The sequence below is a fragment of the Lissotriton vulgaris genome, unplaced genomic scaffold, assembly GCF_964263255.1.
Source record: "Lissotriton vulgaris unplaced genomic scaffold, aLisVul1.2 SCAFFOLD_799, whole genome shotgun sequence".
Classification (NCBI taxonomy): domain Eukaryota; kingdom Metazoa; phylum Chordata; class Amphibia; order Caudata; family Salamandridae; genus Lissotriton; species Lissotriton vulgaris.
This window is the reverse complement of record NW_028241902.1, coordinates 804,986-832,738: the sequence shown is the minus strand read 5'-3', so window position 1 is coordinate 832,738 and position 27,753 is coordinate 804,986. Positions and strand designations below refer to the sequence as shown.

The 27,753-nt window shown below is 42.3% G+C and overlaps 1 protein-coding gene across 1 annotated transcript in view; it reads right to left on the bottom strand.

Moving 5' to 3' along the window:
• LOC147669146 (sodium/calcium exchanger 1-like) overlaps nt 1-27,753 on the bottom strand; it is a 592,080-nt gene that overhangs the window by 34,397 nt on the left and 529,930 nt on the right. Inside the window, exon 6 of the mRNA XM_086948194.1 lies at nt 24,183-24,251. Within this exon, the coding sequence (XP_086804320.1) occupies nt 24,183-24,251 (69 nt within the window). The remainder of the gene's footprint in view (nt 1-24,182; nt 24,252-27,753) is intronic.

Below are 27,753 nucleotides of genomic sequence, written 5' to 3'. Positions count from 1 at the left end.
TAATGCTCTGCCCCTATTCCACCCACAACATGGCAGCATGCCTTGACTACTTTATTTATTTAAATGACTAAGCGGTGCACTTTTACTATAGCGACCGTGCCTATTCAATTAATTAATGTATTGCGTTTTCCGCTTTCAGTTTAGCGGCCACACCTATTTAATTATTTATTTTACAAGCAGGCGCTTTCAGATTAGTGGCCGCACTTATTTATGTTATTAATTAATAGTGTGGGCCACTTTCACTTCAGCGGCCGCGCTGCAGAATGTTTCAAAATTAATTATTTTGTTTTTGCTTAGTGTGAAAGCGCACCATATGTGTTTTCACTTTAATGTTGGCCACGCCCCTTTATTTAGATGCTGCTCACTGTAACTTGAATACGGCAAGCAGAGACTAAAGAAAGGGTGCAGCCAACATTAAAGTGCTCTCGTATTCGCGAGAGTTTGAGCTATTGGCATTCAAAATAATAATGCCTTTTATATATGTGTTGGGTTTAAAACATATAAATAAAAGGCATTGCCATTTACAATGCCAATTGTTTAAACACTCGCAAAAGCGAGACCTAATACATTGAACATGCTTGTTTTTAGGGTCAGGATGGCTAGGCAGCGAATTTCTGTCTGCCCATCCACCTTAAAAGCGTACTTGCACTACTTATATATTTTTTTATTTTGCAATCAATCTCTGATTTGCAAATAAAAATAATTTGCCTCCACATACATATGTAAACACGAATGGGTAAAAGAGAATGCACCGCCCCTATAAAATGATGCGTTTGTGCATAAATGGCACATTTATTTGAAGCTTTTGGGCATGTGCTATGCAGCATGCCAAGAACCTTGCTGCATAGCATCTTGACAAGGCTGTACACCATGGCTAAAAGAAACAAAAGAGGGGATTTATTGGCTTTGCCAATGCTTCTTCCATGTGGTGCCGCAGCAAAGTTGTAACTAGACCGTATGTGATCACCAAAAATGGAGCTTTAAGAAGCACTACTGCAAAAGGAACTCAGAATCGCCTCCACCACCCCATAAATCTTGATATTCCTCTCTACAAGTTCATGATTGGACAGAAGGTGTGTGCTTACTCAGAAAAAGTGCCTTTCTACTAACCTTTTTGCAGTGTGACAAAGCTTAGGCTCTACGCGGGAGGGCTGACTTGGTTATTGTGACAAGCCAATGATCTTCCCTGATCTTTTTATTATAACGTGCTACAATAAAGGCAGCAGACTTGACATATTGTGAAAAGCTTTTGTTAAGACAATAGTCCTTTAAGTGTGAATTCTTATTACACTGTGCTAACACTGGTAAACAGGAAATTCATTAAATTTCACAGCTGTAATAATTCTTGTTAACACTGTAAATTGTTTTGACAATTATAACTGCAAAAATGCAATTTGTGACTGTAAAAATGTTTGATGGTTGACTTGGGGAATTGCTCAATACAGTCTAAGTCTAATTTGGTTACAGTGACCACCAACAATAAAATATATAGGCCTGATTGGCTATTTGGAAAAAGTTATAACAGATGCCATAGATCTGTTGTGTTCATTATGAAAAGGTATTCCAAAGGCACTAAGCATGACTTATTTATTGTGAAAAGTCCATGTTACAGCCAATAAACCTTATTGGTAGATTATTATTGAACATTCTATAGTCTATCTATTCCAGTATGGCACCCACTCCTAAGTTTAACTTTGTACTCATTTTATTTTATTCAAGTAAATGCCCACCATGTTTAGGTGGGTGCATTTTTTAATTTCTTTTAGTTGGTCTTTTTATTTACCCTGCCTATTAGTGTTGAGTTTTATTATGTCTTAGGGGTAGAGCTAGCCGCCATGCATTGAGGAGGTCTGCTCCTGAGCTCTCCAGCCTTCCTGCACTGTTAGACCCTCTCTGCGAGATAATTCTGCATTAGTGGGGGCATGTGGACTTCATGATGGTCATGGGGAGGGGCCCCTGCAGCGATGGCAGCTTTGTAAGACCAGCACCCATGCCTTGGGGTAGTCCAATATGGTGGTTATTGGCCAACTCGATACTCTGTGCCTTCCGGCATCAGACAGAGAGAGGAGATGCAGTGGTCATGGACGTGAATGCGATGCTGTCTTTAACTCCTGGAGGGCCAGTATAACTTAGGGGAGTGCCACAGAAGGAGTAGGATGGAGTGTTGCCCGGAAGTGGGCTGCACTATCCAGGAAGAGGAAGCGGAGGAGGGTACTAGACGGCCCCTTAACCACCTCTGCAGAGACATTACAGTGACAATGTGGAGACTGTCTCTCCCCTCACCGGACACCCAGCTAGTTGTCCATTGAGGTACTTGCCTTGCACTTTGATCACCTACATGGCTTCGACATTGATCACATAGATAGCAGTCCTTTCCCTTTTGCAGAAGGGAAGAGAGAGGAAAGCTCCAGGCTTGGAGTGTTCTGGATTCATTGGGTTGCATTGCAGAAGGTGTGAATTAGATCACTGAACAGGCTCTGACCTGGTTGGGAGCTGAAGGACTTTATTGCAACTGAAATGAGTATCGTGCATACTTGCATCATCCCATGTGCGGCTGGTGGTGTGGCACACTGTGTAGTACAGTGGTCCTCTATGGCTGCCACCCAGCTCGGACTGCTTTGTTGAGGTGTTGGAGGGCTACGGCTCATGGTGTGCGGAGTGGACTTGACAAGGCATACTGGGGACCCCGTTTGGGGTTGGTCAGCTCTGAATGCCCCCTTGCAGTCTTATAGGAGGATGAGATGGATCCAGAAACATTACAAGGATCCTGCCAGGGGGTCCAACTGTTGATGGGGGCTGAATCACATTAGGCATGGATCTTGTGGCAGGTATCTCTGGGCAGGCTCCTGGGAATAAGCCTGATGCTATTCTGGTGGCCACAGGCTTGACCAGAGATCTGTTGGAAAGCAAGATCGATTCTTTTGTGGTAGACCTGGGGCTGCTGAGGGATGGCCAGAGGAGAATGGCAGGGCAAGCGACCAAGGTGGATGCCACTGTACAGAAGCTTATCCTCCAGCAGAGAGCCTTAAACAACAACTGCCAGATGTGACCCAAAGGATCCATACTTTGAAGAGAAGAGTGGATGATCAGGAAGGCTGGGTGTGGTGTGATAACATTAGAGTGATAGGCCTGACTGAAAAAATCAAGGAGGAGTATATAGGGGTGTTCCCGGAGGACTTATTACAAGAGTTAGTAACACCAGAGGGTTTATACAAGCTTTTGGACTCTGAAATGAGAACGCAGGGTACTGTCTCGATGCTACACAGTCAAAATATTGAGTCCTAATTGTCGACCTACACAAATATCGTGTTGCAAATATCGAAGGTACAGAATTTCGATATCAAGAATATCGTTGGACAGAATATCGACCCTAAGGTAAGTAATATCGAATTTATTTATATCGATAGAAGTAATATCGAAGTTAGTAATATAGATAGCATATATATCGATGTAACTAATTTCAATGTTACTAATATCGATGTTTGTATTATTTTTATGTTTTTAATTATGTATGTGTAATATGTTATTGTTAAGTATTTTAATTGTTTTAAATTATATGTGTATTATTTGTATATATTAATAATGGTATTTTTGAGTAAATGTAATGTTTTAGTACCAGAGCGGGTTGTAGGGTTTATAGGGAAATAGGGTGGGAAGTAATTTAAATATACAAAATTAATTATCAATTTTTAAGAATTATACATTAATTTTAATTAATGTATGTTTTTACTTCTGTAGCGGGTTGTTGGTTTATAGAGGAATTGGGTGGGAAGTAATTTAATTGTAATTAATTAATGATTTTATTATTTTTATGGATAAGTATTTTTTTAATTAATTATTAATTGGCAATTCATTATTTTACCTGATTAATTAATTATTAATTGGCAATTAATTAAATAAATTGATAAATTAATTATTAATTGGCAATTAATTTTTTTAATTGATAAATTAATTATTTAATTGATATTTAATGGTATTTTTAAGTACATTTTATGTTTTAGTACCGGAGCGGAATGTGTGTTTATAGGGGAATAGGGTGGGAAGTAATTTAAATATACTAAATTAATTAATAATTTATAGGAATTATAAATTATTTTTTATTATTTTTGTTTCTATTTCTGTAGTGGGTTGGGGGGTTATAGGGGAATTGGGTGGTAAGTAATTTAATTGTAATTAATTATTGATTTATAATTTTTTTGATATGGATAAATAATTTATTTTAAAATAATTGTTAATTGACAATTTTTTATGTTAATTGATAATTAATTTTTTTAATTGGTAATTAATGTTTTGAATTGTTAGCAAATTTTTTAAATTGGTAACTCATGTTTGTAATTGGGAAATAATTCTTTTAATTGGTAATTAATTTTTTAATAGGTAAATGCTGTGTTAATTGGAATTCATATTTTTAACTGTTAATTATTTCTTAATAATTGGAAAATATTTGTAATTCATTGATAATCAATGTTTTTTAACAAAATGTATTATTTGGTATATAGTTTAATAATTTTTAATTGTGAATTCATTTTAAATTATATTTTTATATAATGAAATGTATTTAATTCTTTAATATTTATTATTTGGTGAGTAATATATAATAATTAATATTTATTGGCATTTGTTGATAATTTATTGTTAATTAATTATTCAAATGTAATTGTTTTTAATATTTATTAATTGTTTGTAAATTATGTAGATTTATTAAAAAATGTAATTATACATTATTTTAAACATAAAAATTATTTATAAGAATATTAAATTTCAATTCAACGCTATCAAACGCTTTCCCTACTGTTGCACCCTTTGGAGTTGGAATAGTAATTTTTTTCCCCTACGCTATCCAACGCTTTCCCTACTGTTGCACCCTCTGGAGTTGGAATAGTAATTTTTACCCCTACGCTATCCAACGTTTTCTGTACTGTTACACCCTCTGGAGTTGGAATAGTAATTTTTATCCCTACGCTATCCAATGCTTTCCCTACTGTTGCACCCTTTGGAGTTGGAATAGTAATTTTTACCCTTACGCTATCAAACGCTTTCCCTACTGTTGCACTCACTGGAGTGGGAATAGTAATTTTTACCCACCTGCTATTCAAGGTTTTCTCTACTGTTGCACTCTCAAGAGTGGGAATAGTCATTTTTACCCCTACGCTATCCAATGCGTTCCCTACTGTTTTACCCTCTGGAGTTGGAATAGTAATTTTAACCCCTACGCTATCCAACACTTTCAATACTGCTACACCCTCTGGAGTTGGAATAGGTATTTTTATCCCTAAGCTATCCAATGCTTTCCCTACTGTTGCACCCTTTGGAGTTGGAATAGTAATTTTTACCCTTACGCTACCCAACGCTTTCCCTACTGTTGCACTCACTGGAGTGGGAATAGTAATTTTTACCCACCTGCTATTCAAGGTTTTCTCTACTGTTGCACTCTCAAGAGTGGGAATAGTAATTTTTACCCCTACGCTATCCAATGCGTTCCCTACTGTTTTACCCTCTGGAGTTGGAATAGTAATTTTAACCCCTATGCTATCCAACACTTTCAATACTGCTACACCCTCTGGAGTTGGAATAGTTATTTTTATCCCTACGCTATCCAATGCTTTCCCTACTGTTGCACCCTTTGGAGTTGGAATAGTAATTTTTACCCTTACGCTACCCAACGCTTCCTATACTGTTGCACCTTCTGGAGTTGGAATAGAAATTTTTACCCTTACACTATCCAACGCTTTCCCTACTGTTGCACTCACTGGAGTGAGAATAGTAATTTTTAACCACCCGCTATCCAACGTTTTCCCTACTGTTGCACTCTCTGGAGTGGGAATAGTAATTTTTCCCCTTACGCTATCCAACGCTTTCCCTAATGTTGCACCCTCTGGAGTTGGAATAGTAATTTTTACCCTTACGCTATCCAACGCTTTCCCTACTGTTGCACCCTCTGGAGTTGGAATAATAATTTTTACCCCTACGCTATCCAACGCTTTCCCTACTGTTACACCCTCTGGAGTTGGAATAGTAATGTTTATACCTACGCTATCCAACACTTTCCCTACTGTTGCACCCTTTGGAGTTGGAATTGTAATTTTTACCCTTACGCTATCCAACGCTTTCCCAACTGTTGCACCCTCTGGAGTTGGAATAGTAATTTTTAGCCTTATGCTATCCAACGCTTTCTTACTCTTGCACCCTCTGAAGTTGGAATAGTAATTTTTACCCTTACGCTATCCAACACTTTCCCTACTGTTGCACCTACTGGAGTGGGAATAGTAATTTTTACCCACCCGCTATGCAACGTTTTCCCTACTGTTGCACTCTCTGGAGTGGGAATAGTAATTGTTCCCCCTACGCTATCTAACAATTTCCCTACTGTTGCACCCCCTGGAGTTGGAATAGTAATTTTAACCTTACGCTATCCAACGCTTTCGCTACTGTTGCACCCTCTGGAGAGGGAATATAAATTTGTACCCACCCGCTATCCAACGCTTTCCCTACTGTTGCACCCTCTGGAGTTGGAATAGTAATTTTTACCCTTACGCTATCCAATGCTTTCCCTACTGTTGCATTCACTGGAGTGGGAATAGTCATTTTTACCCATCTGCTATTCAACGTTTTCTCTACTGTTGCACTCTCTGGAGTGGGAATAGTAGTTTTTACCCCTACGCTATCTAACGCGTTCCCTATTGTTTTACCCTCTGGAGTTGGAATAGTAATTTTAACCCCTGCGCTATCCAACGCTTTCATTACTGTTACACCCTTTGGAGTTGGAATAGTTATTTTTATCCCTACGCTATCCAATGCTTTCCCTACTTTTGCACCCTTTGGATTTGGAATAGTAATTTTTACCCTTACGCTATCCAACGCTTTCCCTACTATTACACTCACTGGAGTGAGAATAGTAATTTTTAACCAACCGCTATCCAATGTTTTCCCTACTGTTGCACGCTCTGGAGTGGGAATAGCAATTTTTCCCCCTACGCTATCCAACGCTTTCCCAACTGTTGCACCCTCTGGAGTTGTAATAGTAATTTTTACCCTTACGCTATCCAACGCTTTCCCTACTGTTGCACCCTCTGGAGTTGGAATAATAATTTTTACCCCTACGCTATCCAACACTTTCCCTACTGTTACACCTTCTGGAGTTGGAATAGTAATTTTGATCCCTACACTATGCAATGCTTTCCCTATTGTTGCACCCTTTGGAGTTGGAATAGTAATTTTTACCCTTACGCTATCCAACGCTTTACCAACTGTTGCACCCTCTGGAGTTGGAATAGTAATTTTTACCCTTACCCAATCCAACGCTTTCTTACTCTTGCACCCTCTGGAGTTGGAATAGTAATTTTTACCCTTACACTATCCAACACTTTCATTACTTTTGCACTTACTGGAGTGGGAATAGTAATTTTTACCCACCCGCTATGCAACGTTTTCCCTACTGTTGCACTCTCGGGAGTGGGAATAGTAATTTTTCCCCCTACGCTATCCAACAATGTCCCTACTGTTGCACCCTCTGGAGTTGGAATAGTAATTTTTACCTTACGCTATCCAACGCTTTCCCTACTGTTGCACTCACTGGAATGGGAATAGTAATTTTTACCCCTATTCTATTTAATGTTTTCCCTACTGTTTAATTTTCTAGAGTGGGAACAGTACTTTAACATTCTACGCTATCCAATGTTTTCATTATTGTATTTTTTTTGGGACTTTAAATAGTATTTTTTTTATTTATGTATTTAATATTTTTTGTATTATTTTAGATAATGTATTTAATTAACTTTTAAAATATTGAAAGTATATTTAATGTTTACATTTTTCTATTTATGTTATTATTTTATGTGTGTAGATGTATTTTTAATTTATGGTATTTGTTATTAACTTATAATTAAGTAAAATAATTAATAAATATTGTTATTAAGTAAGTATATATTATATATTGTATGTTTATTTTTAGTTGAAGTTTTATTATTAAATATGTATTATTTATTAATTTTAAACATTAATAAATATGTGTAAATATGTTTATTTTATTTATAAGTATCATTTACTTATTTTGTTTTCACAGAAAAAAACAATATTTTTAATTACGATATTTTTAACATCGATATTTTAGTTTCGATATTTTTGTACTTACCATGTTGTTGATAGGGTGTCGATATACTTGCCTTCGATATTCCAGCGTCGATGTTGCTGTGGGTCGATATTCTGTCCGTCGATAATCTGTCAGAGATCGTCTCGACCTCCTAAATCTGGTGCATGCACTCAACCAGTGGTACCTAGACTGATGTATTACTATGACAGGGACTTTATATTGAAGCAGGCTAAATCGGCTGGCTCAAATGTGGTGGAGAATGCTAATTTGTCTGTAGGAATGTGCCCCTTTTGTATCATCAACACCACCTTTTGCTCCAAATACTGGTGGTCATGACTCTAATAGTGCATTGAATCTGGTGCCCAGACCCCAGTGCCTATGCTCTCTGCTAAAACTGTTATGTTCGACTTGGTATTCCCAAATTTGCAAAAGCTTTAGCTTTGTTTAGGTCCCTAGTATATGGTACCAAATGTACCCAGGTAATTGGTGGTAAAGTGGTCCCCAGGGCTGCAGCAGAAGTTTGTGCCAACCTGGTCAACCCATGCAATCTACCGATAGCAGGCCTGTCATTGCAGACTGCAGGAGCAGTGCAAACTGTTCAAACTCAACTGTACCCTCACCATGTGATTTACATTCAACTACACTGCCTTTAATGTAGGTTAGGCACCTCTAAGGAAGGCCTCCTCAACCAAGGAGGCAGGGTGCATTATATTTAAGATGTGGACATGTAAGTGCAAACCTATATGTCCCTATCGTGGCGTCCCCTATTGGAAACCACTATAGGTTTTAGGAGTCCATAGGAAAAAATGAGCTGCTACCCGGCAACCCTCAAGATTGGCAGTTCTAATATGGTACCACTAAAATAAATCATGTTTGGGATCGGGCAATGTGCCTTCATGTGACACGATCCTCGTGCCTTGGGTGACGCGTCATGCATCCAAAGCCCACCTTAGAAGTTACCCCTTAGTTGCCCCCTGCTCTACAGTGTTTTGGCTGACCAGCTTGAGCTTTCCCATGCCTGTTGCTGCCAAGACAAGATTCCAACCTCCTGCTACACAGTGTGGTCACTCCTAGGAGTCTGAGGCAAAATCTGGGCAGGAACGAGGTCATGCATCCTCCTCCCCGAATGGCTAGTGAACTGGCACATCAGAGCAGTTAGCTTCAAAGGCTACATCACCTCTGATATGCATCATGGCTATCCCCTGAGGAGTAATCTCCCCTACACTTGTCCCAGCAAAGCTTGCACCAGGGAAAGGTGGGAAATTAGCTATGCAGGATGTGTACACCCCTAGGAAGGCTGGCCACACCTCTAGGGTTGGCAGTCTGGCCTGTGCACCTAAAATTGAATTCTTTCATCTCTAGGAGGGCAGAAATAGTGGGTTCTGGGCAGAAAAGGTGACCTACACCACCTGATGGGGCCCCCTTAAGGGTGGACCAGCTGCAGGGACTAATTGCCAATTGGCAACTAGCTCCCACAGCCCTAACTCAGCTAAATCTAGGATTTAAGGGACCCTCCCTCACACCAGAACCTAAGACTGAGCAACTTACTTCAAGAAAAGACCAACAGGAGGCCTGTGTCGCCAACAACAGGACTTTGTCCACTAGCACAAAGCAAAACATGGATACTTTGTACCTGAAGCAACAGACTTGGAACTGAGTTAACAACAATCATCCTTGCCTAAAACTCGACACTCCCAAAGAGAGGGACCCTTGTGGAAGTCAGAAGCACCTTCAGTCTTTGATACAGGGTGCATGGAGCCAAATAGGGAAAGACGCGGGCGTTGTCCTTTGACAAAAGTGTGACTATAAGGAGTGCCCTGCCACCAAGTTTAACCCAATGAAACTTTATTGACTAAATAAGCTAACTAAGACCAATGTAAAACGAAAAAGTCCCAAATAATGGTATGTGCTATATGCATGCTGGCCTTTCTTGTAGTCTTAAAAAATACAGATATTCACGGCGATAGAGGCCTATTATACGTACAAGGATTAACGCAAAAATAAGGTCCTGAAGAAAGCCAGCTGACTCACACTGGCAATTCTAATGGTTGAAACATGTCAACCTCAGATTATTGGGTCACTACTCCCCTATGTCATTGCACTGTTTGTAACCTTGTCAATGAACCAACCATTACAATAGTAGTAGAATCCGGAAGGCAATTTTAATTTCTTCTCATAATCCGTAAACCACATTGCCAAAGAAGTCCACTTACACACGTGTTGAGCCCATCCCCCACACTAGGTTAGCAGAACGAGGGTCTGATGATGAAGCAAAACTTAGGTGGTACCTGTGGGTGAGGATCCTAAAATATATCTCACAAGGGCACAGTGATTTTCACTGATTTACCCGGGTGAACAATCCTTCACCTGAGTTTGATAGTGGCAATGCAACATTCTGTCTTGTGCAATGTAATAGGATCCAACAACAATTCAGTGCACAATTGGTTGTTATGGTTACCGCAATTTAGTTGTAAATTTGTGTTTCTATATGCAAATACCAACCTTCTCACCTTCCTTTGGTCTCCCTTGTCCCTTTCCTTTGGGATTAATATCATATTGAACAACCCCTGGCTTGATATACCAGTTGAGTCATTGTTCTAATGCTATATTGCTTACCCTGTCTCAACTGGGATATAACGGGTTTACTCCTGTTTCATTTTTCCTTATTGGGTATTAAAGCCTACTTAAGGGTGACTTATTAATATTTAAAATAGGGGTTTATGACTGGCAAAAGGGGTTAATTTGTAGTTTATTGGCGGCAGGGCAGTAGTCATGTTTTTCACTGTCACTCTAGTGGTAAAACAACGTGTGGTGCAGTACTCTAGTGAGATTTAACTTTAAGGTCATGGATACACTTTGTTCCATATACTAGGGACTTGTAGGTACGTTAAATATACCATCTAGAAGTACATACAATGTCAGCATGTTTCAAGAGTCAGAGCACATGCACATTGGCCTGGTTAGCAGAGTTCCAGTGAACAGGGTCAAAAACCCAGCAGCACCAGTCCCAAAAAATAGACATATTAATGCAAGCAGAGACATTTTCCTACAATTGTGTTTCCTTTTGTCTCACCTTCCCACATTCTGAGGTTCCGTGACAATTGTAAGTGATGTTTTCGACTCGCACGAATATGGTCGAGTCTGGTATCTATGAACCGCAAATGACGAGTTTGGTAAGTGTGCGCAGTTTCGCTGTGCTAACTTAAACCGTTCGTTTGTTATGTGGGTTTTTCCATCTGTACCCACGGGTTCCATCTTAGATACGGCATCCATTTTGTCTCTTGCCCTCAAGTAGCCAGCGAACGGACGCTGTCCGCTTCGCGACCCTGGGACTCCCAAGATATTTGCGGAAGACACATGTTCTTTGTAAGTGTCTTTATGACGAGGGAGATGATACTGTAAGGCAGATGGCCCCGCTCGAGGCTCATCTTGCCGTGCCGGTTTATTGTCTCAGCCGTGCATCTCATTAGGCACGTCCCTTTTGATGCCTGTATCTCGTGTTTCCCGATACCTCCCCTTTTACACCCTTTCCGATCTTCCCACTGTCTCCGTCTTCCTCTGCACCTGTCTTTGTTCCTATTTCGATCTGTTTTACTGCCGATTGGAATGCGCTAATGTTGGGAAGATGGGTTTTTACAGTTGTGAACCGCCAAATGTTTCCGCACTTATGTTCCGGACCTTATGTGTATCGAAGTGACCAAAGCGACCCCTCTGGGGGATAATTATGGGAACCGGGTTGTAAACCTTTGTGTACCATGTTGTCCTATGGGTAAAATCTGTATAAAAGGAGCGATCCACAGAACCAATTTGAAGCAGTCTCCCCAAGTTGCACGTGTTGTACTTGTCGTGGCTTCTGTGTTCCCTGCAGTAAATAAACCTTGAATCTTTGACGCCGAAGGAAGTGTCCCGTGTCTCTGTCATTCGTACGCCGGAGCAGGTTACCCACGAAGGTTTCAGGTGTTGTGCCCTGGCACCGCTGGGTCTTAAAGAACCCAGTCCTTCAGTTGGCGCCCAACGTTGGGCTGCATCAGTGGTACCGGTCCAAGCCCGACGATCGTGAGGAACTTCGTGTGAAATCTCCGAGGGAAGGTGCACTCCGCTTCATCGATCCTGTTGTCGAAACAAGTGGCCCGAAGACTTTTCCCGCGAAGATTCCCGCCTCCTGACGGCTGCGACGGACTGCTGCCCTGACTGTAGACCTGTTTTGGCGCCTGGCGTAGACCTTGGTATAGCGAGACGATTGACGGGCCTTCCTGGAGACGCCATCGATCTTTGAGTTAAGTATTTGTGGGTCGCTCCCAGAGTTCTTGGTTGTTGACACTTTAAGCGAGTGTTTTTGTTGTTGACGCTGTGTGAGTGTTTTTGTCGGTGACACTTTGCTAAGCGTACTTTGTTGTGTTATTTGACGACTGCAGCCGCCAAAAACCGAGGGTTTTTGTTCTTTGCTGGGACTTGGTAAATCCCGTAACCCTTGAAGTTTGTGAAACTCGGCTAGTGTGCGAGATGCCTGGTCGTAGTTCTTTGTTCAGTTGTTTCAGACCTTGTGGTGTGGATTCCCGACTGGAGGACTCGTGTCCGATACCTCCGGTTGGAACTCCGACTTATGAACTGTACAGTAAACATGGGCTAGGCCCGATTACTTTTAATGAATACTGGATCAAATACACGAAGAAGGGCGGTGACCTTCGCTGGCCACCACATGGTAGCTTCGAGGCCCCGATCTTAGATAATCTAGAGGTTAAATTGTTTGAGAAAAAGTCAAGGCCGGCCATGTTTGATGCCTTTCGGTTGTGGCGTAAAGAAGCCCGACAGAAAGAAATCAGACAGACTAAACGAAATCAGAGAGATAATGTTGCTACCATTGTAAAGAAAGCAGAGCAGTTTCAGCATGATAAGGAGGTTAAGGAAAAGGAAGTGTTTGACAGATTACAGCGTATGACTATAGATAAATGCCATCCTGCTTTGCCTACGGAGTCGGAAAAGAAGGATGAGTCAGTTGAGGATCCTTTAATGTCCTATCTTATGAAATCGCCACCTCCGTACGTACAGGGTACCACAGCCCCTGTGATCCCCCTGTACCTGTTCCTGCACCTATTCTTCCTTTGCCTGTTCCTCAACCTGCACCCGTTCTTCCGACTGTTCCTGCTCCTTCGTCTGTTGCTATTCCTACTGCTCCTCCGCTTCCACATACTCCTGCTCACGCTACTGCTCCTGCTTTGTTAACCCCTGCTGTTGTTTCTGTCTCTACCCCTTCACTTGTTAGTCCTGTGTCCTATACTTCTCCCTCTACTCGTAGTCGTAATTCTTCTCTTGCGGCTAGTTTCTTTCATTCGCTCGAACCTGTTCTTGGGTCCGCTGATTCCGATGGTCCTCAGAGACGTAGTCAGCTTCCTGGTAATAGGGAACGTGCTTCGCTATATAATATGGCGATGGGTTGGATGACGCAACCCCCTTAGAAATCCACCACGTATTGTACTCGACACATTTTGTCAGTTCAAATATACCAACCCAGAGATTTGTGTTCGAGGAAATGTGTAAGGTCCTTCGCGATCAGATATCGGCCGACGCACCTGACGAGGTGCTGACCGCTTTGTCCGATCTACAACTTCAGTTCTCGGCTGGACTGATAGTGGATACCAATGTTCGACGTGCTGTTGAACGATTGTTATCTTTTCGTCCCACTCCTATACCTCAAGCCTTGTTTGTTGAGGATGTCGAAAGACAGCCAGATGAGTCTGGTCAGTTTCCTATGCGTGAAGTTCCACCCGTGTTGATGCCAGGTGATGCTGCTCACGTTCCACCTATCCTGCCGTATTTTCAGAGAGTATGGATACATCTCCCATGGAAAAGATCAGAAGTGTTGCAGGTGAAGCAATCTTTGCCTGACCCTCGCAAAAATCCTGCAGGGTATTACAAAGAGTTATCGCAGCTTGTAGATGCTACGATAATGAATCTTGCCGATATTGACATGCTGTTTGGCAATGTTGTACCGCAACCGGTATGGGCTAAGATTCGTCAGGAAAATCACGCAAACGAATTAGGTGGTGATTGGGCGGCCATTATAGCGGCGGATGGGTTGCAAGTTGGTGGTGCTAAGCCTGAACAGTTGATTGCTGCTCTCCCTCAAAGAATAATAACGTTAATGAAAACTCTTATGCCAGCTATGAGGGTAAATTGGGACAAATTGTCAGCTTGTAAGCAGAAAAAGGACGAGAGTGTCTCCGACTTCTTTACGAGGTTTGAGGAGGCATTCATCGATCATAGTGGTCAGGATATGAGCACTGAGGGTGGTCAAAGGTTGTTTGTGGATAAATTTGTTTCGAACTTATTGCCCGATTTGAGCAATAAATTAAAGAATTCAGAAAGTGCATGGGCCGTTTCCACTTCAGCTCAGATATTGGCTACGGCACAATATTATGAGAACAGAGAGAAAGAAGAGAACGACCGTGCCGATAAAAAGACGAAAGAGCTTAAAACTAAAGTGCTGCTACAGCAAGCGTATCCTCCACGTTCGAATCAGAATACTTCGCAACAAAATAGATCGCAGCCGCAATCGAATAGATCACAATCTCGTAATGACTCCTCTTCCCAAAGATCCTCGTTGGGGTACAATCAATGTGCCTATTGTAGACAGGAGGGTCATATCAAATTCAATTGTCCTGTTTTAAATGAACGTAATAGTGGTAACTCATCTAGAGGAGGTCGTGGTGGTTCGCAGCAGGCACCACGTGGTAGAGGTCGTGGTGCCCAGAACGATCGCTCAGATAACTCATTAAATTCCGATAATTGTTTTGATCAACGTGGATCGTCGCAAGGACGATCTGCGCAGTACAATGTAGACGATTATTACGTCGATCAGGGAACTGACGACAGTAATTACTAGGACAGCCATAGACAAGGAGAGGGAGTGGTATCAGTTCCGGTTGATCAGAGAGGGCCTTACGTCGCAGTTGCTACATCGGGCGTCGTTGAGCCTTTTCTGTTGGACACTGGTGCAGCGAAAAGTTCCATTAAGCATTCGAAACTCCCTGGCGCACCTTTGTCTGGCTTAACAAATGTTTCTGTTGGATTCTCTGGCGCCCCCGTTAGCAATCCAGTTTCGCGCCCTTTGCCCCTTAAAATTGGGCCTCGTGAGCTAGAAGCTCCGTTGATTTTGACCACGGGTTGTGGTGAAAATCTTTTGGGCCTGGATTTGCTTAAACGTTTGTATGCAACTTTGTATTGTTCTCCTGCGGGTGTAAAGCTTACGTTGGGAGAGAGGGTTGTCTCTCCCATGTACTTGTCTCTCGATAAGCTTCCACCGGAATTGAGTTCTCTTCCTGCGTCTTTGTGGGCAACAGGTCCAAATGATGTGGGCCTACTTGATATCTCACCTTATGTTGTTCAGTTGAAATCCAATGTGCGGTTGCCACGTATTCCCCAATATCGTATCTCCCTTGATGGTGAACGAGCACTGTTAGCGATCATCTATGATTTGATCGAGAAAGACGTTATTGAGGAAACACGGGGAAACGTGTGCAACAGCCCTGTACTGCCCATTCTAAAACGTACTGATCCTTCGAAACCACCTGTTTATCGTTTTGTTATCGATTTACGGGAGGTGAATAAAATTGTGATTCCTCAGTTCCCCGTTGTGCCTGACATCACGGCGCTACTGACTCTGATTCCAGCTTCTGCATCGTGGTTTTCGGTGATTGACTTGAAGAATGCGTTCTTCAGCATCCCGATTGCAGAGGAGAGCAGAGACCTTTTCGGTTTCTCTCTTGGTGGACGCAGCTTCCGGTTTAAACGCGCTCCTCAGGGCTACTGTGAAAGTCCATCGATTTACAGTCAAGCCTTGAAGGGTCAACTGGATGCGTTTAGGTTGCCGGCTGGTGCGGCCTTAATCCAATACGTTGATGACCTATTGGTAGCTGCAGATACTCAGGACATTTGCAAAATTGCTACGGTATCGCTGCTGCAACATCTCTGCGAGTTAAATCACAAGGTGTCACCTTCTAAACTCCAATATTGTTGTCAAGAAGTAACCTATCTAGGTCACTTATTGTCAAAGGAGGGAAGGCGGTTGACCCCAGAGAGAATTGCAGCAATTGCGCGAATGGCTGTGCCAAAAACCCAAAGAGATATGCGTGCCTTTCTAGGTATCACGTCGTACTGCAGGCAATGGATTCCAAATTTTTCATTGCTAGCGAAACCATTAGTGGCTCTTACGTGCAAGGATGTTTCGACTCCTTTACCATGGACGGAAGAATGTCAGAAAAGTTTTTCTGAATTACGTGATTCATTGTGTTCGGCTCCTGTGTTAGGTACTCCTGACTATAGTAAGCCGTTTACATTATATGTTCACGAGAGGGAAGGTTGTGCTTTGAGCGTCTTAACGCAACCTTTTGGTGATAAGCAACGTCCATGTGCATATTTTTCCTCGACCTTGGACCCGGTAGCTAGAGCATTGCCGAGTTGTTTGAGAGCAACAGCGGCAGCCGCGGTCTCTATCCGACAATCAGCAGGATTGGTCATGGATAATATGCTTACGGTGATGGTTCCGCATGCAGTCGATACTCTTTTGAATCGTACGAAAACTCAGCACTTGACGAGTGCGAGGTTGTCTGGTTACGAGTTGACGCTGTTGGCAAGCCACATTCAAATAAAACGTTGTAATGTCCTGAACCCGGCAACTTTGTTACCAATTAGCTCAGAGTCAGATGAAATAACAGAACACGATTGTTATTTGAGGACAGAGGAGGAAACAAAAGGTCGAGTGGACCTTAAAAACACTCCATTGGAAGACCCAGATGGTACACTGTATGTGGATGGTTCATGTTTTAAGTTGCCGAATGGTGATGTGACTACTGCTTATGCTGTTGTAACATTGAATACTGTTGTTGAGACTGCACGATTAAATCAGAATTCTGCCCAAGCTGCAGAGCTGATCGCTCTCACTAGAGCGTGTGTGTTAGCGAAAGGGAAACGTGTGAATGTGTTTACCGACAGCCAATATGCATTTGGCGTCGCCCATAGTTTTGGACGGTTGTGGAGAGAGAGAGGTTTTCTAACATCGCATGGTACGAAGATTCAGCATGGCCAGCTTGTGAATGATCTTTTGGATGCACTTACGTTGCCTAAGCAAGTGGCAATTGTCAAATGTAGTGCGCATCGTAAGGTGACGGATGATGTGGGTCGAGGTAATGCGTTTGCGGATGAGACTGCTAAGGAGACTGCCCGGAACCTTAGCACTCGAATGTATGTGACGAGTTCGGTTAGGTGGCCTACAGAATCGAGTATGTGTGAGGACACTATCGAAAGTGTAAAGGCAATTCAGAATGAGGCCACCGAGACTGAAAAGATGAAGTGGAAAGAAAGTACGGGAAAGTTGGATGCGAATGGTTGTTGGATTGATTTGTCGGAACAGAAAAGATGGATGTTACCGAATGCATATGTGCTGGCCGTTGTGACAATGGCGCATGGGTTAGCACATATTAGCGCGAAAGGTATTTGTAAATTGTTGTCCCCTGTGTGGAAGAATGATGGTATTACGAAATGTGCTGAACGCTTGGTTAAGAACTGTATGGTGTGTATGATGTACAATCCTGGCAAGGGAACCCCAACTCCTCCTGGCAGTTTTGCTCCCCCTTCATGTCCCTTTGAGGTGATTCAATTGGACTTCATCCATATGGAGCAATGCAATAACCTGAAATACGTTTTAGTTGTGGTTTGCGCATTCTCCCGATGGATCGAGGCCTATCCTCTCAAAGACAATACTGCTTTGTCTACTGCGAAAATCCTACTGAAGGAATACTTTCCTCGGTACGGAATGCCTAGAATTGTGTGGTCAGATAACGGAAGTGAGTTTGTGGGGAGTGTGATGAAGAGTGTATGCAAGGGCCTTGGAATTAATCAGAAATTCCATAGTGCCAATCATCCCCAGTCAGCTGGTTTGGTTGAAGGGTATAACGGCACCCTTAAACTAAAACTAGCAAAGATTCAGGCTACGACTGGTCTTTCGTGGCCTGACGCTTTACCCTTAGCATTACTGTCAACTAGGGCGACTGTACACTCCCGAGTAGGGCTTAGTCCCTACGAAATAGTGTTCGGTCGTCCTGCGAATGTTTGGGGGGTTCCTAGGCCAGGTATTTTCTGTGATCTTGAGTATCCAATGTTGATCGATTATCTTCATGACTTGACTGCTAAACTGAGGTTAATTCACCAACAGGTTCACGAAGCATTGCCGACGCAGACGGAGGGTCCAGGCCACCAGCTCCAGCCCGGAGATTGGGTGGTGACGCGCAACTTCTCGCGCAAGAACAACTTGGATCCCAGGTTCACTGGACCCTACCAGGTCCTCCTTGCCACGAGAACTGCAGTTCGTCTTGAGGGGCGGAAGAATTGGGTGCACGCCACCCATACAAAAAAGTCCCTATCCCGTTGCCAGCAGACTCGTGGGTGAGGAAAGGCATTGCATCAACTGAAACCGAAGGATTGCCGGCGTTTGTACCTTTCAGCGACGCACAACCTCAGTGCAGCAGAAAGACATTGTTGAACATTTGTCAGCAAAAGACTCAAGACCAAAACATTCAGCTGATCAACAGGACGTGGTCCCTTCAACGGATCCTTTGTTTGACGAACAGACACGTCCTGGGGAAACCCCGATACTTTTTGCGATCCAGCACTAAAGACTAATAAAAGATCATTTTCTGTCCCCTGATAATTGCATTATCCCATTTTCCACGATCAGTTTGAACATTCGTATCACTGTAATTATTTTGTACATATTCATTGAGCTTCGTTCCTTACACTTTTTGCTTCCACAGCTGAGAGACATTGTTTTTGCATATACACTTGTGAAGTAAAGGCCGTAGGGCCGCGCGCGTACTTCCTTCTGGTTAGTAGGTCTTGACGCTAGGTTAAAGACCGTCGGTTCCTGGGAACTCCTAGGGATTGACTGCTGCTACCCAGAACGAAGTGCGTCAAGAAACGTTGCGGACGGTCATAGGGAATGGCATTTTCGAAGTTGACGGATTTGGAAGGAGCTCAGGCTCATAGATTCAAGCTGCAGCAACTCAGTCGTACCAAATGTTTTATATTCCAAATATTCGTGTTGTTTTTGACTGTTTCTGCATTATTGGCGGGTGGGGTGTATTACACGATGTTTTGCTTCTTACCTACTCCGACCCCTGACCCTAAACTTACCTCCACTGCTTCTCCTCATTCTTTTCATATTTTACCTGAACACGAGCAGGCTAGACGTGCAGAATTCCGCAACAATTCCTTTATTCAGCTCCTCCATCAGCATCAGTTAGTGGTTAACACTACTAATTGTTGGGTGTGTGGGTTGATGCCACATACTACGGATAAGGGAATTCCATATCTGGTGTTACCGTATAGTTCCCAAGGGTCTGCTCGAGCATTTCAGACAATGTTTCGAAGCGCACTGGGTTTCCACCCCATTCGAGAACCACGTTCCCCCTACTCTGGTCCTACCTTGTATCAAAAACCTTTGTCTATAGCAATAGAGGATTTAGATAGCGATATCTACGATCCCTCGCTTATTCCCGAAGAAGAGGTACAAGCCTATAGGGTCCTAAGTAGAGGCGAATATAGTGTGTTCACTAGTGAAAAGCAGCTTAAAGCTCGCCTCCGATATGGGTCGTACCCCACATTGGTAATTTTTGTCTCATAGGTCGCGGCCGAAGATCGAAAGCCCGACTTGGAGAGAGTGCTTGCACTGAAAATTACATTCTGCCGATGGTCTCGTCCCCTGTGTTCCTGGCCGCCAAGGGTACATACTTTATCTGTCATGATCGTGCATATGCATGGTTGCCCTCTGACTTCATGGGCTCATGCTTCATCGCAAACTTGTTGCCTCCGACGTTCACTGTAGATGCAGATTATCACAAGACTAGAGTTGTTAGAGGCGTAATTAGCGAAGAGGATACTGCCGGTCAAGAGGCAGGAGACTTTTTCAAGGGTTTCCTCCCGTTTTGGGGACCTATGGTTAACAGTAGGAACCTGAGACAGTTGACTCGAGTGGTAGAATCGACAGCTAATATTACTGCCAGTGCCCTTGGTAATATCACCACTGAACTTCAGGCGGATAGACTTATGACGTTACAAAACCGTATGGTTTTAGACGTGATCTTAGCAGATCGAGGTGGGGTATGTAAGGTGATCCATTCGAGCTGCTGTATTTTCATTCCTGATAACGCTCCGACTGTCTATCAAGCCATCTCGAAGTTGCATAAGATCTCCGAATCCATACACGTGGATGTAGGGGATTGGACGCTGCTTGGGTGGTTTTGGGGCCTAATGTCGACTTGGGGTTGGAAGATTCTGATGATCATCGGAGTCGTTGTGGCGTTCCTGTTCACGTGTTGCCTTTGTGTGCAGTGCGGTCCTGCCTTATGTGGCCTCTGTGCTACAACGTGTATGAGACAGCCACCTGTTACCAAGGGGACTCGGTTGGACAGAGCTATGCTACAGCAACATCTCGATGGTCTGATGAATATCGAATATGATTCCGACTAGTGCTTGCCTACATGAGGGCAAAAGGAGCGTCTGAGGTTCCGTGACAATTGTAAGTGATGTTTTCGACTCGCACGAATATGGTCGAGTCTGGTATCTATGAACCGCAAATGACGAGTTTGGTAAGTGTGCGCAGTTTCGCTGTGCTAACTTAAACCGTTCGTTTGTTATGTGGGTTTTTCCATCTGTACCCACGGGTTCCATCTTAGATACGGCATCCATTTTGTCTCTTGCCCTCAAGTAGCCAGCGAACGGACGCTGTCCGCTTCGCGACCCTGGGACTCCCAAGATATTTGCGGAAGACACATGTTCTTTGTAAGTGTCTTTATGACGAGGGGGATGATACTGTAAGGCAGATGGCCCCGCTCGAGGCTCATCTTGCCGTGCCGGTTTATTGTCTCAGCCGTGCATCTCATTAGGCACGTCCCTTTTGATGCCTGTATCTCGTGTTTCCCGATACCTCCCCTTTTACACCCTTTCCGATCTTGCCACTGTCTCCGTCTTCCTCTGCACCTGTCTTTGTTCCTATTTCGATCTGTTTTACTGCCGATTGGAATGCGCTAATGTTGGGAAGATGGGTTTTTACAGTTGTGAACCGCCAAATGTTTCCGCACTTATGTTCCGGACCTTATGTGTATCGAAGTGACCAAAGCGACCCCTCTGGGGGATAATTATGGGAACCGGGTTGTAAACCTTTGTGTACCATGTTGTCCTATGGGTAAAATCTGTATAAAAGGAGCGATCCACAGAACCAATTTGAAGCAGTCTCCCCAAGTTGCACGTGTTGTACTTGTCGTGACTTCTGTGTTCCCTGCAGTAAATAAACCTTGAATCTTTGACGCCGAAGGAAGTGTCCCGTGTCTCTGTCATTCGTACGCCGGAGCAGGTTACCCACGAAGGTTTCAGGTGTTGTGCCCTGGCACCGCTGGGTCTTAAAGAACCCAGTCCTTCAATGTCAGCAACCAGACATGAAAACAAATCAATGCTTTTTGCTATTGGTATTTACTTCTCTCCTTCTACAAGCGTTTCATCAACCAGTTGTCAATTTCACCTCACCTCTTCCTCCTTCTTTTATCATTGGTTTCATATTTGACTTTTCATCCTCTTTCACAATCAAATTTACAATTGCTAATTCAACATTACATTAGGAAAATAAACAATGTCAATCTCATATTCCATCAAATTTCAGCAGCAACATAACATTCTGTTTTCAGTCTTTGAGTGTCCAACATAGATCCCCATGGGTGAGATCCATGGCAGGATTTCTAGGAATCCGATGGGTATGAATAATTCCAATTTCTCCTGATAAATGTATTATTCTTAAATATATCTCATGCAGATATTCTAAAATTCGCCATTGATCCAGACCCTGTGGATCAGTGTTTGCATCCCTAGCCTATTCCCCCTTACTTAGGGGCCGAATATGATGGAGGATTTTCCGCATCCTCCGGGCCGGCGAAAGCCACCGCCAGCCCGGAGGATGCGGAAAATCCTCTGCGGACCCACCAAAGACCCACCGCCACATTAGGATGGCTGGTGGGTCTTGGTTTCAGTCCACCGCTTTTCCGCCGCGGTTGGCTTACAACCGCGGTGGGAAAGCCCTAATATCGCCAGACATATTAGGATGGCTGCCAAAAAATGCTTTTCCGCGGCGGGTTCTCCGCCCTGGAAAATCATACAGATATTTCCCTTGGGGGCCCATAGCGGGCCCCCTGGGTGAAGGGGGGGGTGGGGGGTGCACATGGGGGGTACCTCTGGTACCCCCCTGCATTCGTATGCAGAAATCGGCAGGCACCGCGCAGTGCCTTCAGCTTTCTGCATACAAATGCAATGTATACATTTTTAACATTGCGGCGGGTGCAGCTTGAAGCCACACCCGCCGCAATGTAAAACATAGAGGATGTGACCCCCAGGATGGTGGTCACATCCTAATTGCACAGGAGGGAACGCTGCAGCCCATGCGGACGTTCCCTCCTACTCAGGGCTCGCGGACGGACGCAAGTCCGTCCGCGATCGTAATGTGCCCCTTAGTATTGTTTATTGTACTCTATCTCATTTTGTGGGCTAGCTATACTTCTTCAATGACTGTCTAGAATTTCTACCGCTTTCCTTTTCATTTATATTTCACATGTAAGCTGGGTATTTAACTATGAACATTACCAGAATCATTATCCTTTTACTGTCTTATATTTCAGGGTACTGGCCAACTGGTCTTGCGCAACTGCTTCCCCTGTTTTAGTCATCCAATTATGTAAACTCCCTTTTTCATGACCTCACAGACACCTCTCCTGTGCCCCATATTATTTGCCAATTGCAGTGTCACTTACACTTGCTATTGATCCCTGGAACAACAACACCCATGATGTCAATATTTACATATCCATGGCAACTTCAAACTTTACACACAACTGTCTTAATTGTTTCATGGTCTTGTATTCACCCACAATATCTTTATCATTAACATTCAGGAGATTGGAAATTGCTTTAGTCATCCATCTTACATGTCTTTCTTAAGAGGTGAGGACTGTTCTCTGATACAGCAGCAGCAGTGTTTTGGACAAATCTGGGAAATAGCTCTCCTGTGGTGCTTTTTATGTATTAATAGAATATTTCAGTTATCATACCTCCCGCCCATGACACCAAATTTTTTTAGTTCTCTATTTTTACCATATTGAGGTAAAGTCACTTCTTTGACAGATGTTACTGGTGGTGTTTGGAGGAATCAATTATGAACGCGCCTAATTTTCAGATGAAGAAACAAGACGCTGGTCATAAAGGGATTTGCCATTCTTTTTCCAAAATGAGTTCAGTGAGGTTTCTTTCCAGGATCGCATTTCCTAACAGTGCCATTTTCATTCAAACTTCAGAGGAGGTCTCATGCCCCCAATCCCCCCTGGGGAGCTTGCTGTTTCCAGGGTTGGACAGGCCTATACGAAAATCAGGCACTGCCCGATGAATTGATTTGACAGGTCAGTGTATGGGCTGGGTGGGGTTCTGGCTGTTTGTAGGCCTCTTATTACTGGGTTGTGTTTTTTTCTGTTGATGTCCATGATGCTGAAAAAAACATTACCTGCAGCAGGCTCAAATCCATGCAGTCTTCCATGCCTTGAAAAAGGAAACACTTATACAGGGTGCTTTTACAAATTCAAAACTGCTCCAGTTTGCAAACACGAACCACTTTTTTTAGCTATGTAAATATCTAACATGTGCCACTTTAATTTTGGTACCACAGCCTATTTTCTTTCTTAGTTCGACCGTGTCTGTTTTATGCAGAGGAGCTAAATTCCTGCATGCCCTACTTTTGTCCTCAGTCGCACATCTGAGGAGAGGTAACATTTCCAAACAGTACAATAATTCTGAAAACAAATGGTCTTTCACCTTGTCCAGTGCACTTCATAGGACAAAACCAGATGTAATTGGTTAGTAATGAGGCCCAGCTTCCCCTAGACAGGATAACAGTAACCCTGGTTAAATATATGAACCCAGTGGCAGGACATTAAACGAAAGCACTTGAACACTGTTAGCTCTTTGTTAATTAAATGGCGGCCCAAGGAGGCCATAATGAAAGAAGTACCTGCAATGTTGATTACAGCGGAGGGAATTGGATGGTCTCTAAAATGAACTTTCCTGTAGACAGGCTTGCCTAACAAAGGGATCAGCAAAAAATCAATGGCATGGATTTACACGGCTGTAGTGATGAATGCACACAGTGCTGTTAGTCGGTTTGGCAGCGCCCTGTAGTCACGGCACACACACTCCCGCACCACCTCACAGTGTTTCTTTTCAATGCTTACCCTACAAGAAGTTACTCTTTCTGGTGTCGGGAAAGCTAGGGAAAATCATTGATTGTGCTTCTGTATTGTGATGATTGGGGCAGATTGTCCTGTGACCAACAGGGTTCTGCTATTGATTGGTATTATTGGGGGCATTTGGTGGATCTGTGCAAAATGTTAACTCCAATCATGAAATTTACGTTATATGAAATCGGTGGAATTCGTGAAATTTCCCGTTACACGATATCACATAATTTTTTATTCGCTGTAAACTGGTTCTCACGGAGAATTTCTCAACCAGCAACATTTTCTGCTCAAATCAATCTCTTGCCGGTATTTCGTGTTAGTTTTTCATTTGACATATATATATGTGTAAAAAATGTACACTAGATACCAGCCTACCACGATTTATGCAATTTCCTTAACGTCCATGAAATACTGCAAAATGTATTGGTAATATTTATGATACTATGAACAGCCCTAGTATTTCTAATTTGGGGATCAATCCCAAAGGGCAGTGGAGTGCTGTTTAAAGAACAGGATACCAAGACCCTGTGAGGAGGATAAAGAGACATGAAGCTATGATTACAATGTGATCTGAGGATAAAAGGACATGCAAATGATGGAAAGATGAGAAAAACAGTGTCAAAGTGAGATGAAGTAAGGAGAATAGAAGTGGCAGGAAGATGGTATAAAAATCGTTTTTGACACCTTCCTAAATTGCATGAATGAAGGAATAATTCTGAGGTGATTTGTGAAGCACGTTCAGCAATTATCCTACTCATGTAGGTTTAGCTCTCTAATTTGTCATTTCTCTGAAAGGTGCATGTGCCAGAATTACTTAAAAATAGCTTAGAACTTTTAAGTTACCATTAACAAATTTTTCTTCCCATCATTTTAGAACACTTCCTTCAAGCATGAAGGACCCGATGTATGTTAGGCAGGTCGTGATGATTGGATGCAAATTGCCTTTTGCGGCCTAACTGACATTTTTTTTGCAATGCAACCTATGTACTAAAAGGTCGCATCACAAAATGCGTATTCACAAAGGGTGAACAAATTATCTGCCTGATGAATATTAATTAGGCAGTTTACCATGGTCGACCCACTGCAATTGGCTGTGAATGCAAGGATGGTGGCCGGCAAACATCATGTCTCCATCCACACATTGGCATTTACAAATGGCAAACTTTTTCTTCAAGCAGGCCTTGTCTGTAAAAAGGATGTGTGCTTCTGTGAAAAAAAAAGTCCCTTTGGGAATCAAAGAGGAATATAGGGGTGAGGATGCAGCGGCCCTCTGCACCACTGCTTGCTGCCCCGAAGAAACTTGGCATGACTCTTAAAGGGAAAGCTGTCCCACTCACACAGCTTCCACTTTGTGAATCAATTATCACTCCAACCTGGGAGTCTGTAACCTTTCAATGGGTATGACTGCTATTGGGGTCACAATCTATTGATACATTTCATTATGAATCTCAGGAAGAGACGTCCTCTTTATGCTACCTCCTAATTGGGATACAGAATGAGCCTCAGAACTCCCTTGGGTATTTGGAAAGACTTTACTGATTCACTTCTGGGTTCTATATTAACACTCTTTTTAAGGTTTGGTACGCCAGGCCTGAAATTTGCAGATTTTTGAAATGGTGGGCATTTAAAAAATATCCTATTAATATATCCCAGTACAAGCGCTATTCCATCTCTTTACTGCTAGTGAGTCCGGGTGTGACCCCTTCATCTCAAAGGTTGGGTGAAGGATCATTTGATAACAAAACCTCGTATTGGGAACTTTTAAGGCCTAGGGATGACTCTCTTTTTATGCCCCATGCCAGCACCTGCACCTTTTACTTTTTTACGACTGAATCAGAGCTCGTGCTTTTCATGTTAGAGAATAGGCTAATGCCACATTCCCTCCTGAGGTTAAACCTTTTGCGATAAGGCCTTGACTGATCTTTCATTCACGGAAAAGTCTAGTGGTGTGGCTCTTTAATTTTTCTAGCCTGATTCAATATCACGGAACACTTGGAAAATGTGAACTTTTCTTCTAAGAGTCTTGGGAGAGTGGAGTATATGATTGGCAGGTTGGGGCAGTGACAGGAATTCGATCAACAATAAGTGCAAAGAAAGAGATTAGAAGGTGGAGAATGGTGGGCAAAGAAAGACAACAGGTTATAGAAGAGATAGGGGCAGCAATAGTCTATTCGAAGTTGGGGTTGGACAGGGTGAGTGATGAAAAGTAGAAAGGATTGCAGGGAGAGTCTCAGGGAAGTGAATGCTTTGTGATCAAGAGCTGGCGAGCCAGTATATAACTGCAACACGGGACATGTAAGGTTTGAAGATTGGAAGATCAGATGAAGAGGTATGGTACTGAATATCAAGTCTCATTGTTTACCTATACTTTAAATACAACGCATAAGTAAAAATATCAGGATAGCAAAATATTGTGGGATATATTATTGAAGTTGAATATATATTTTTTTCTATTTGATAATAAAATCATTGTTACATATATATTATTTTAAAATATTGTGTTTTAAGTACAGTTTAAAATTGCAATGTTTATGTTTAGCACTCCTTTAGCTCTAAACATTTTTTTGGAGGTGTTTTTTTTTGTTTGTTTTTCATATTTTGTTGGTGTTAATTCTTTATTGTAGCAATATTTATCCGGGTTATGGATAGTTTGGGCATTTAGGTGTGAAGCGAATTAAACTTACGTTATGTAGCACATTATTTGTTGTTTTCTAAATATTACATTTTTTAATGTTTTATGTCAGATTTATTGTGTTTTGTATATTTTTTTGAGCCAAGGTTCATATTTCCTGGGGTAGTTTAAAAAGAACTTGAAGGTTTGTGGGGTTCATTAGGAGATTGTTTGGGTAGGGTATTGTACATTATGAAACATTTCATGTGTCTATATTTATTGTTTTAAAATGTTGCATTTTAAAGGATTTTTGGTTATTTTATTAAATGTAATGGTATGTTTAATTTTGTATGTATTGGGCTCCTATATTATTGGACATATTTTTTTTTAACATGGTCCTCTGCACAAGATGTTGGATTGTGCTTTTATGTTTTACTTTGCATTTTTGGTATTTAATTGTATGGTGTATGTATACTTTTTATATATGGTGTTATGGGATTGTTTTGAGGTACATTTTCGATTTAATTTTGGGTTCTTCTTAATAAATTAGATTTTCCAATGTGTACTTTTTATTACATGGTTTAAATTGGTTCTCAAGATTACAGAATTTTAGGTTTTGTGATTTTAAATAATATTTTGCGGTTATTCTTATTATATTTGAACCCAAAATGTTAGTTATTCTCATAATGTTTCAGGGTCTGGAGTTAAAGTAACTTATCTGACACAAGTCCATT